The sequence below is a fragment of the Fulmarus glacialis genome, unplaced genomic scaffold (genome assembly GCF_000690835.1).
Source record: "Fulmarus glacialis isolate BGI_N327 unplaced genomic scaffold, ASM69083v1 scaffold30944, whole genome shotgun sequence".
NCBI lineage: Eukaryota > Metazoa > Chordata > Aves > Procellariiformes > Procellariidae > Fulmarus > Fulmarus glacialis.
The window spans coordinates 1,688-14,468 of record NW_009206609.1 but is presented as its reverse complement, the minus strand read 5'-3'; the positions used below and the strand labels follow the sequence as shown (position 1 = coordinate 14,468).

Below are 12,781 nucleotides of genomic sequence, written 5' to 3'. Positions count from 1 at the left end.
CTAGGTCACACTCACTAATATACATTTCTCTATTCTTGTCATGGCTTGCGAAGAATATAAGCAAGTCAGAGCTGCTCTTGGAGGGAATAGCAATGCAGGAAAAAGAAAACTCTTCTGGCATTGTCTTCCCTAGATAGGGCGTGAGAAGTTTACCTAGAGAAGTAGTTTGCTAGGAATTCTGTGAAGATGAGCAGGCATTTATATCACCGCCTCAAAATAAGTCTTTGCTAGAAAGATTTGGATCAAATTCAGCCAGCATGTGTACAGTTTGTGACCTCTATGTATAACGTGGTCTGTGACAGTTGTGTGCAGTAGGGTGAACAAAGGAATCTGGTTTCTGATTGATAAGAGTAATTTTCTTGAGCATGTTGTTTGTCTGCTTGAATTGAAGGGGTAGAGTTTTGTGGAGGAAAGAAGGAAAGGGTTAAGATGCAACTGCATGTCAGCCTATTAAATCTCAGTTAGAAAGGAGATTTTAAGTGCTGTGGAAAACAGCTGCTAGAAATTTTTTTTTTTTTTTAATTACTTCAAAGCCTTTTTCTTCCTAGTGAAGCAGGTTTATGTCTTCATGGTGTCTGCATGTGTGTCTGTCTCTCTGGTCTTCTCCTGCCCTCTTAGAACCTGTTGGCTTGTTATAATCAAACTCTAGCAGTACCTGGAAGTTTCCAAGGTGCAGAATAGCTCTAAGGTTTATAAACAGGCTGCTGGGTAGTGGGAAGTGTGTGAACCCACTATTAGACACCAGAGAATACACACAGGTCAGCTGCAAAAGTAATGACATTAAGAAATAAGGATTCAGTAATTCCATTGATTATAGAAGTATTTCATTTAGGGAAAGGAAAGTTAATTTTGAAATCCCTTTTATGTGTTGCAAGCTTAGTTGACAGAGGAACGGGATCAATAGCAACAGAGAAAGTGGAGCAAATGGTGAAAAATATGTTACATGACGTTTTGACAGAGGTTTTTCTCTTTACCAGGACAGTGGAGTCTCCTGTTCCAATGCTGCGTGATCTTGCACAAAATTCTGCAGTCAGGTAAGTAAACTCTGCGTTTTAATGAATGGCGTACAAAATACAGCAATCAAACCTCAGTTTATTCTGGTGTTTTGTGTTGTTGAATTTGCAACAGAATCCATCTCTTAATAAAATTGAAGCTTTTACTTTAAACGTTTCTGGTTTTCTGTGAGAATTGAATCCAAGATAATTATGTTGTAACACAGCGGGCTTGGGTTAGGGTGGTTAAGCAGAGTGCGTAGTGGTGTGCCCTGCAGAGATGTCCAAAATGGTCATTTCTCAGTGCATCAAGCCCAGTGTGCTTCATCCCTTCAGAAATACCTCATCTTTCCTGCTGTTGCTTTTCTGCTTGCTCTCTGTTGGGACTTCTGGGTCTTTGGCGAGCAACGAGCAACGCCTATAGAACTTGATAGTCTGTATCAAGCCTTTTAAATTAAAGAAAACCAAATGTTCATGAGAGCAAGCCTCCGAGACAGAATTGGGTATTGACTGAAAGCCCTCCAGCTCTTGATTTTTGCCTCTTGGATTTTTATCCATTTTTATTCCTAGCAATTCCCAGAGGATGCCTGAGAATATAAGCTCCATGTCTTTAAGAAGTAAAGGAGTAATACTGACTTTGCCTGACTGTGATGTTTGAGAGAATAATAAGAAACTTTATAATGAATGAAAAACAATGCAGAGTTTCCAAGAGTAAATCTTGTGGTCACAGAAGATTTTAATTACCCTTGCAATTGACAGCAAATTTCTGTAGGTCTGGTGTGTTGTACGTTATTCTCGCTTGATTTGGCACAGTATAATAGGTATGTAATGCTTGAGCCTATAACCTTTCACTTCTTGAGCCACATAAGATACTTGAGACACTGAAAATCACTTGTGATCTGTCTGCATAATTTTTTCCTCCAAGGAGGCATAACTTGGTTCAACTAGAACAACTATCTACAGGCAGTAAGAAATGCTAAGTTGTGGCTTGTCAGGATATTGTAGAAAGGATGGTCTGAAATGGGGATTTAGTTACTTTGAGTGATGAGTTAAAGGTAGTTTTTGGCTTTCCATCTGCCACTGTCAGGAGGTTTGAATTGCTTTACGCTTCTGTCCATTTCTCTATTGCAAAGATTTTTCTTCCTGTCTTTCGAGATAGTATGAGCAGTCATGATTCTGCTCTTCGGTTCTTGTGACTTTGGCTGAATTTTCCAAGGGACCATTATTCTCTTTCCTTTGAGTCTCATTCATTCTCTGCTGAAAAACAGATGTATTTCAGCTGGAAGAGTGAGATTATTCTGCTTAGTAGTTTGCTTTTATCTTTCTTGGCATCCCAAGCATTCTTCTATATCAAATGGTAGGTAGTGAGAGAACAGGAAGCAGGTTGGTGCCGTGTACTTCAAACAGGTCCCTGGTGGGACCTACCTGAGACCTGGATACTTACACCAGGAGACTGGAATTGCTAGGAGTGTGGATGAATTTTCCTAGAGCAAACTCGAACTGCTGTATAATGCATTGTATCAGCAGAAATTAAGCTTTCAGCCACTTTTTGCTCCATTACTATTTAGTTTGTCTAATACTAGACAGCTCAAAATCCAGGGTCTGCGAGATGTCACTGAAAATAGGTGTATATCCCTCCACGGGAACTCCATGCAACTGCAAAGCCGCCTTTCAGGATAAAAACTCCCTGGCCCAGGAAATCCCACTTCTAAGTTTTGTACGCTTTTGAGTAGACTGCATAGCAAGCTGATATCCTTCCTGTCTATACTGTGGCAGCCTTTGAACTTAATCAAGTACAATCAGTGCTTTGACTAGAGGATTTGTACTCAAGGGTCTGCAGAAGATACTTTCATTACCATACATAGGACTAACTGTTTTCTAGACATTAAACTTTCTTTTGGACTGGCTATTGATACAGAGGAGGAAAAAGGTCACCCTGTGGAAAATAATTGAGACATCCAAGTCTAATATACTCAGTATATCCATGTGCAAGAAATGCACTTTGCAGTTTAAGTCGTGGGTTCTTGAATCTTACCTTTTCTGTTGTGTACATCACTGTTAAGAAAGCAGCAATTACTTTTTAATCTTGTTTGTCTTAATTATCATGTAATTAATCCTAATCCTAATCCTCACATACTTTCTCCTAGTATCTCTTTCAAAGATCCACAATTTGATGAAGACTTTGTTTTCAAGGCTATAGTGTTACCTGGTGCAAAGTAAGTATCAGTTGTCATACTGATTCCGTTTTCTTTTATTAATCAAGAGTATTCACTCTGATAAGTATTTATGGAACTATTTTTAATATTAAGGAAACCTGCTCCAGTTCTGAAGCCAGGAGACTGGGAAAAAACCAACAATGATGGCAGGCCTTGGAGACCGCAGCTTGGTTTTAATCGAGACAGAAAACCAGTCCATTTGGACCAGTCAGCGTTTAGAACTTTAGGGTAAGACTGGCAGCGTTGTTACTGACTGCCTTGCTGAGATGACTATACTCCTTTACTGCTTTTTTAATTTAAAAAAAAAAAAAAAAGGGGGGGGGTGGAATGTCAGAGATTAGGTGCTGGTGTTCCATGTTGGAAACTTTGGCATGTGATACTTAAATTCAGTATTGATGAAAACTGTATATTACAGTGATTTTGCCCTAACGCCTTGCATTCTTCTTGATTTTGGGTTTAGGTTTTTTCTGCTAAATATTTCTAACTAACTTTCCCATTGTTTTTTTTCCCCTTGTTTCGTGGACACTTGCTTAAAGTACAGAAGATACAATGAGAATATTGCACACAAGTGATAATTAAGATTATTATGAAGACAGTAATGTCTTTTATGCTTTTAAAAATGGGTTTTAAAAACCTTTGTCTGAAGCCCATGTGTTACACCATACAATGCATTTGATTGTCATTTTTCAAAGCATTGCTGCAGTCAGTTTTTATTAGTTCTCCAAAAGTTCCAAGTAACTTTCTCAGGTGCCGCAGTGTAGTACGAGAATGCTTCTGAGCGCAGGATGAGAGGATGAGCTGGGGTTATGTATTACAGTTAAAATGAAATTTTTTTCCTTACTGGGGAGCGCAAGGAGCCATATGTTTATCAGAGCCAGAAAAGAGAATGTTTTAAAGGAGATTGTAATACTAGCAAATAAAACTAAACTCTGTGAGCAACTGAACATGGGTGTCTCCTTAGGAAGAGAAATACCTTCTTCATCTTACGGCTCTGGAGGAGCTGGAAGAAGAAAAAGCAACACCCTTCCCTCCATTCGTGTGTTGGAAAGCGTAATTGTTCCAGTGCTACACTTGTGAACCATCTTCTGTTCTTCTATGTCATAGTTACAAAAAAAAAAAAAGTATAGCTGTGTTATTGATCACATATGATGTCCCAAATTGCTGTCCAGGGTGGCAGACACCACAAGCATCAAAGTCTTAATGCGAATGTAGTTCTGCACAGGAAAAACAGCAAAGGCCTGGCAAACATTGACACACCAATATTTGCAGATCCCACATCTCTATCAGCTCTCACTTACTAGGAAACGTGACAGCAGTTCAGTTTTACTGAACTCTTACGCAGTTTGCAGGAGATACATGTTTTTCTGCTTATTGTGGCTTGCTATAGAAACGTCAGAATTTTTGCTGGGACCAGCTCACAAAGCGTGTGCTTTGTTTGTGGCGTGCCTGGGACCCTGATCTGTAAGCGCGTCACTGCATCGTGCTTGTGCACATCTCCACTGACGCACTGGAGAGAGCTGGGGTATTTGACGGGCTGGGTAGCAGCTGTGCTGTAAGATGGCGTTCATAAAAACATCCTATTCTTTTTCCTTTCCATTTCTTACGCATAATAGCCATATTAAAGAGGGATGCCAGGAATGTATGCCAATGCAGTACCTCTTGGAACTTACGGGAGCCCATACACCAGGCCGCTTCTGAGTGGGCAGCAGCAGATTCCTAAATTGTTGTCAAGTAAGTGGGTTCTGCTTTCTACATTTCAGAGTTTGAAAAATACTACAGTTTTGTTTTGGTCTGTTGCACTATTACAAATAAGAAGTGGATTCAGGCATCTGTCTTCATTAACCTTGTGTTGCTCTTCTCTATTGCTCTTCCTTTATGGAATTGCTGTAGTGGATTGTATGTACTAAATGCTGTACTAAAATGTAATTATGTGCCTGTAAGTGTGATCCCATTTTGAATACTGCGCCCAAGTATTCAAATGCAATAGGAAAAATAGCACTTTGTCTGCTAAGGGTTCCTAGTGTCTGTTATCCGGAACGTATTCAGTATGTGGCTGAATCCCCACATCAAACCAGCATCAGCAGACTTAATAGAAGCTTAGTGTTTTGTGTCTGAAGAGAACAACAAGAGGAGGATGCTGGCCACAGAAAATAATTAATGCACAAGGCGTGGCGGCAGATCAGGAGAGATTGTAGGACTGACAGAGGAGCTGTGGTTGCTGCTGAGATACCAGACTGAACCAAAATTGCTAATTCACAGGCCTGGATTGGCTGCTTCTGCCTGCAGTAGGTGTTGCAACTTCTGGCAAAGAGGTGGTAGGAGATGGTCAGGAGGTCAGGGATGCCACTGCTGTTGGCTTGGTGAACAAGTGGGTCACTGGAAGTGGTAAGATAAATCCTGTGTGACCTAAAGTGGAGTTCTTCATCCTGGGAAGGAATTGCTTGTGCGAAGGGCTCCCAAAAAGGATGCTAGTTAAGAGTCCTGTCTCTCTGCCTTTTGATCGGGAGCTGCATTTCTGTAATGGTGGGAATGAGACAGGAGGAGACTTAGCTAAACTACTTAAAAGGTGCTTTAAAGTAAGAAGTTCTCATTGTTCAGCTGAATTCTTGCAATATTGAATTATGCAAGTGTTTGAGGTTTAAACAGCTGACACAGATGAAGTTTGAACTCCCAACATTTTGGCACATACAGAAGACCAGATTACTGCATAGTGAAGCTGTCAACCTTTTTATACTTGACTTGCATTTTTGCTGCGTATGAAACAGCAAATAAATAATATCGATGGCCACTCTGAATTAAACTTCTTATCCACTCCCAAAGCAGATGAAGTGTAGTTGAGTATGGGTGCAGAAGCTTTCTCGTGCAAGGAATCAGATTGGTTTAAGTGGAGAGACGGACTGAATATGAGAGCCTAGAGCTATTAACTTTGATTAACGGAAAACAAGTGGTTTTTTTCTAAACAAATGAGAAATATCTAAAAAGAAGTGTGGAGAGTGGGAAGGCAGAAAGAATTACCAGACAGGCATCACATTTTTGTATTAATCTCCAAACAGAGAGAGTCTGCGTGGCTTTGGGGAGAGAGAAAGTATTTGGGAGCCCATCAGTCCCTATACTTCTGTTCAAGTCTTCTGAAGCTCAAGTCTTGACACTTTGTGGGAAATACTTATTTCAAAGAGGTTTTCTCTGCCTTACGTACATGGAGCTGATCTTGCCAATTAGGTACTTAGAAAGCTCTCGTCCTCATGGCATCTGAGCACCTTGTGTTGTATAGGAAGCACTCCACTGCAAATACGCCCCAATGCCATCATTCTTTCAAATTGAGGAGGCTTGAATCCACTGATCGATATGAAATCCCATTCCATCTGTTGGCCTCAGAAAAACTGTCTAGTGGCTTTCTTCCACGCATCCCTTCCTCCCCTCATCTCTTGCCCCTTCCTCACCTTCAAATTGCCTCGGGCATCCCCAGTTGCTGTTCTGCAGGTGTGCCTGGCAAATCTGAAAGCAAGGCGCTTCCCGTTCCCCCCCTTCTCTTTCTCTCATTGTGCCACTTTCCTTAATACTGCTTTTTCCATTAGGCAGAGGTTGATCTCGTGCTTTCCTGTTCGTGCAGCAAAAAGAGGTGCCAGGTCAACCTGCTGGTCCCTCCAGCCGTCATTGCGGCGCGCTGCTTCGCACGCCGCCGGCAGTCGTCGTACAAAGGCTTTTTCACACAGCAGGGGTTGTGCGTTGCCGTTGCTCTCTGGGGCTCTTCATCCCAGAGTGGAGAAGCTGGTTCCTGGCACTCTCTGTTTTCCTGGGAGACCGCAGTGTAACATGCTGCAAATGTATTCTTTGTCAGTTGATTTTGTTGTGTTTTCCTCCTCTTCTACTAAGGATACCAAGCTGTCCTAGGAGATTAGTCTTAAACTCTAATTAACTTCTGATTTAAACTGACTGCAATGTGAAGTCTTTACAACTAACTACAGTGGTGGTTGACTTAATCGATGCCAAGTGGCCACATGTGTCTTAACTCCTCTTTTACCAGGTAGAGATCCTGGTAAAAGGATTAAACCCTTGCTTAAACTCGTTAGAAGAATACCTGCAAGTGTCATAGCCCAAAATTTCTGCTGAAATCAGTCTTTCTGACATTCACACTGAAGGATGCTTTTGGAAATGGGACCACACCCGGACACAATAACACATCCTGGATTATGGATCGTGTGGGTTGTGTGTGAAGCAAACTGTCAGGATGGGAGCGTGTCAGCAACTCTGACCCTCACTGCAGTAGGTGGTAGTCATCTTATGGAACAGGAACAGTCTGCGTGGACAGTGCCTTTGCTCCGACAGAAATTTGTGGTCAGAATTGAGCACGTGGGCCAATTTCACCCAGACAGCATTCTGTCCAGGAGTACCAAAAGGTGTTCCTAGATCTGACAGTGCAGCTATCTTCTTGCCTTTTGCAGTCACCCCCTTCAGTTCAAGCATAAATGTCTCTGTCAAAGCATAGATATCTCCAACTACAAAATCAAATTAGAAGGAATGGGAAGGCATATGCTGAGTTTTCTTAATGGGGCAGGTAATTTCTTGTGTTAAAGTCACGTTCATCAGCTGTATGATTGTGAGAGAACGCTGTATGTTGTGGCATAATTGGATTGGGAAGCGTCTGGAACCCACACGTTCCTGAAAAACTAGAGCTGATGTGGTTAAAATTCCCACATTTTGTGGGATTGATGCAGAGCAACTTTTCATTTTATGTGTTATGTTTTTATATGTATGATGAAGTAAAATTAGACTCTAGAAGGGCAATGCGGTCAACCAAAGTGCCATCTCTTCCTCAAGAGCCTGCTGTGGGTGTTCCTTACTGTTGTTCTCTGATTTGACTTTGATGTGCCAATTTTCAGTTGATGAATAATTGTCTGTGCTGATAACTTGGGGAGTCAAGTGCAGCATGGCAGTACTCTGTGAATGGCATATTTGGTTCCTGCAGCACAGGGTATCTGATTTATGACTTTCATTTCAGTCAGTAAACTTGTCAATTAGGTGCATTTGAAAAGTGATTTTGATTAGTGCAATCAGTAAACACAAAATCTCGTCTTTGATTGCCACACTGATTAGATAAATTGTTACTTGAGAAGCTGCTAGAGAAGGCAGTTTATTTGGCCTTATAGCTCTAGGAAATGCCTAAGTTTTGAAGACTAAAGAAAATATTAATTGTCATTTCTTCTCCGATTTTGTACCTTTCTGAAGTGCAATTCACTGCTCCAAGCTTTTTCCCTCAGAGATTCTTCCCTGTCAGAGCCATACAAATGAATAGTAATAAGGTGGCTTTAAATGTTTTTATGATGATTTCATTAAACTCCTTCTTAAACTGTTCCCTAGAGCTGCAAAAAGATGTGATTACAGCAGGAGAGCTGGGTCCTTTCTTTTTCAGATGGAAAGAAAGTGATTAAATACGACACACGTTTTTAACTAGCCCTTAAGCAGGGGTCTGTATGAATGGGAAACACTGTACTAGGGCGAGACCAGCATCATCTCGCTGGTGCTAGAGCACGTTTGACCCTGGCAGTGGAACGGAAAATATGTTAATAAACTTCAATTAAAATGTGAAGTTCTGACCAGGGAGGGTCAGGGAAGGGAGAGACTGTATTAGTCTGTACAACTGTCCGGATACTTGGGGGTCTTGCCTAGCTCAGCCTGCACGGAGGAGGAGGGTGGGGGAAACATCGTCATTACTCTTCCTGGAATATAGCGGGTTTTTTCTGGAAGTTTGTGTCTCCCAGCAAGCAAAAGGAGAACTGAGCCAGGCCTGGGAGACCTGCAGGTCTGGTTGTGGTGACCAAAACCTAGCCCTCATCCTGGCATCAGCTGGTAACAATCTGTATGTCTGTGTGTGTATGTATATATATATAAAGAGAGAGAGGTGTATATATCAGTTGGGGGTATGTGTTGTATAAATGTAATGTTTAATAAATAAATAAAATGCAGCCCACACCCCTTGCGGCTCGGGCTGGGCTGGGCTGGGTGGGCTGGATTAGCTCTGCGTGGAGGAGCCCAGGCGGGAACAGCGGAGCTGCTGGGGATCAGAATTTATTTTCCCTGATGAAACGGTGTTATCTTCAACGGGGGCTGCCCGCACCCTCCCTTGCGCGCTCGAGTGCTGCCGTGAAAGGTTTCTGTCCGGGTCAGACCGTTACAGCCTGCAGACAATCCAGCCAGAGTTCAGAGAGGGGCACAGATTTTTCCTCTGTCTGTTTTCTTTCAAATTATTGCAAAGCTTCAGTGTACTTGAATATTGGCAGTTTAACAGGGCGTTACTGTCCCATTGCAGTACGTCCATTAGACAACTTCTGGAACCAGCTGTTGAAATTAGGTCACACTTAAACACCATTGAAAATAATCAAAGGTGCCACTGAAACTGAAGCTTTTGATTGATGCACAATTTGAGTGTTGTGGACTGACCAGGGAGCTATTGATTAGCTGTTTCTTTTGTCCTGTTTACTGACCAGTTTATTTAGAAGAACAACAACCGTTTAATTGCATGTCCTGTTAAAGCAATGTTGTTACTGCTACGTCTTTGTAAAGAGTTAGTTTGGGTGGAAGAAACAATTGAGAAGTGGGTGGTCTTTTTCACTGCAGTTTCTTATAACTGCAGTGCTAGGTCTCTGGCCGAGTTTTTACCCGAAAAGGTTTAATTCAGTCTGATTACATTATCTGAGAGATCATTAATAGATTTTTATTATTATATTATCATTGTCTAACTTTTAAATATATTTTTACTATCTTTAAATATATCCTAAATACAACTATATATATGTATTTAAACGTGAATAAAGTGGAACTGTTAGCTTTATTATGTGCTCTGGTCGTTCTTTTAATTTGCTTTATAGAATAATTTAGCCCAATCAGAAGGAAACTTGCACATATTTTGAGTATTAAATATTTGTTGCTCACAAACATGGTGTGTTGTGATGATGACACAGTGGTGTGCGTGTGTGTATATGTATCTATATTTTTTCACATAGTGTAGTGATGAATGTACTTGTAAGAAATGTAAACACTAAATGAAGTCTTCCGTTGTTACGGTAACAGACGTGGTGTTGCATTTTTAAAAATTCACGAGAAGATACTTGTGAAGTGTCCAAACACTAACCAATGCTAGTTCTAGCAATTAAAATTCATTCTTCTTATAACTTGAAGCTTACTGGACATATTAAAAAAAAAAAGTTGCCTTTAATTAATACTAATCTTTGCCACTGATGGATGTAAGGACTCTATCAAAATCAGCAATAGTAACCAACAACTTGTTGAAAGTTTGAGCTCTTCTGTTTGACTTCTTAAAACAAGTTCTCTCCACTTTGTAAGTGAGTGCAGTTCTTTAAGTATACTTGCTCTTTTTTATTTTAATGTTTTGTTTTACCCTCTAGATCTTAGACCCCAGGAGTCTTGGCGAGGTCCTACGCCCTTGTTTCAACAGGCACCACAAAGGTAAGGCTGGAGGGATAGAGGTTTTGTAAAATGTGGCCAGGAGGATATACTTGGTTCTGCCAGGCTTCACAACTGTTTTTTTCCTCTTTGTTTTGAACTTTGTTGTTTAAATTTATTGAAATCATGCTGTACAGCAGGGTTTTTTAAGTTAATTAATGTCCATGATTTATTTATATTTTGTGAGTGCACTATGTGGCGTTCATCCTTTAAAAGGCTTGAGTACTTTGTATTAAAAAAAAAGAAGGCAAAACCACTTTCCATTAAAACTCAGACTTCAAAATTAACTTTACTGTTGGTGCTTTGGTACCGTTCTTGGTTCTTTGGCCTTTATCTTATTGAAGCTTTTGAGATACTATGAAATTGAACACAGAGAGCTTAAAACTGCATTAGATTTTGGACAGGCTAAACAAATTTCTTTTTAGGAGGGCTGTGGAGCTTAATGAGGCATAACTAATGGTGTTCCACTTTTATCATTTCTGTGCCGCAACCGCAGCATTAGTACAGACTAGCCATTGATTCTTGCTACAAACCTCTTGAAGTCCTAATCAGCTTCTTTGGTACAAGTTTTTCAGGCCTGACAAGCCTATTGTAGGGCAGTGTCACTGTAGGTCAGTAGTTATTAGTTGCCACTGAAAACAGTTTCTTTAACTACTTAAGACTGAACTGAATTAAATGCAGAAGGGACTCAGGGAAGGATTATGGAATCTGCAGTCCAATAAGTGCCATCGAATAGAAGGAATGTGACATGGTTTGATAATAAGGGATGTTTTACATGCGTTCCTTCATTGATAGGTTGTATGTCCTTAAGTCAGATGGACTTTATAAACTCCGGCGTACCTGTGAAAGCTATGAATAATGATATTTATTTATATGTATGGAGAAATGAGACCGTATGCAAGATCTTTGATGTTTCTGCTCTGAGGCACAAATTTTTTTTCGTGGTTTTATTTGCAAATGTTAACCATTGAAAATATCAGCTTTGGGAGAATTTATTGAGCTCTCCACAGTGACGTTTTCCATGGCAACCATTTTGATCCCTATTGAAGTAAGTCCGGCTCCCTTGTCCTGTGCCACGTCAATGTGGAATATTGCATTATAAATGAATCTTGCATTACAAACTTTAATACTACTTTGTCCATGGGAGTTGCTATTCCCACACCTTAATTAAATCTAATTTATGTAGTACCATTTTGTGAAATATTGCTGCAGGTCTGTAACTTGTCATTACTTTTACAATGTTATACTTGTATCATTCTACCAGGCTGTTTATTTTGGCAAAGTGGAAGAGTTTCTCGATTCACATACAAATAACTTATTTCAGCCAGAAATTCTGTTTGTTTCTCACTTGAAATACACATTTTTATTACAATTGTAATAATCGACTGACTGTCTAATCAGAATCCTATCATGAGGTTAGGTTTGTGCACACACAAGCACACACCAACTGTGCTTGGTTTGTGCTAGCATTTTTAGAAGTGACCGCACACTGCCCAAGTACTTCAGAACATCTTTGCAGATGGACGGTGTTCGTGATTCGATCTGCTAACCTATCCAGCATGCTTCTAGTGTTGCGGTATTGACTTCACTATTCAGTTCCCAAACTTGAGGAAACTGGTGTCCCCTGAGGTGACTTTAAGTTGAAGATGTATCATCTTCACCTAGAAAATAAGCTTTAGAGAAGCTTGGAGAATGCCATTCTAGCTTTCGAGTGACAACAGTATATTTACAACGCTTTCCCTCCCTGATGGTGCTTTGTTACAGCTCTGATGGTTTATGAAAATCACTAACTTGCCAGTTGCAGTGCTGAGGATAAGTGATTTTGCCATGTTCTTGGAAGGTGTTTGATTTGGGAAACAAATCAAACATGCTTAGGGCTGATGTCGAGTTAGTTGCTATACAGAGATAAGCATGGAGATGTAAGCAAAAATTTAAACAGAAGCATAAAGATAGATATAGGCTTGGTGGAGGAAAAAATGGCTGAACCTGTCGAACTGAACTCCCCTCGAGAGGTTTTCAGTTTCCCAGTTAATTCCCTGGCAGCTGCCAGTTTCCCATACCGCTACCCCAAGGCTGTCCTGCTTGCTGCTGCGGCTTCAGGTGCTCCAGGAG

At 40.7% G+C, this 12,781-nt stretch overlaps 1 protein-coding gene across 1 annotated transcript in view; it reads left to right on the top strand.

Moving 5' to 3' along the window:
* Positions 1-11,195, top strand: part of XRN2 (5'-3' exoribonuclease 2) — a 40,136-nt gene extending 28,941 nt beyond the window's left edge. Inside the window, exons 26-30 of the mRNA XM_009575817.1 lie at positions 978-1,034; positions 3,140-3,208; positions 3,302-3,436; positions 4,822-4,939; positions 10,612-11,195. Coding sequence (XP_009574112.1) covers positions 978-1,034; positions 3,140-3,208; positions 3,302-3,436; positions 4,822-4,906 — 346 coding nt within the window. The 3' untranslated portion in view covers positions 4,907-4,939; positions 10,612-11,195. The remainder of the gene's footprint in view (positions 1-977; positions 1,035-3,139; positions 3,209-3,301; positions 3,437-4,821; positions 4,940-10,611) is intronic.
* The last annotated feature ends 1,586 nt before the right edge of the window (positions 11,196-12,781 follow it).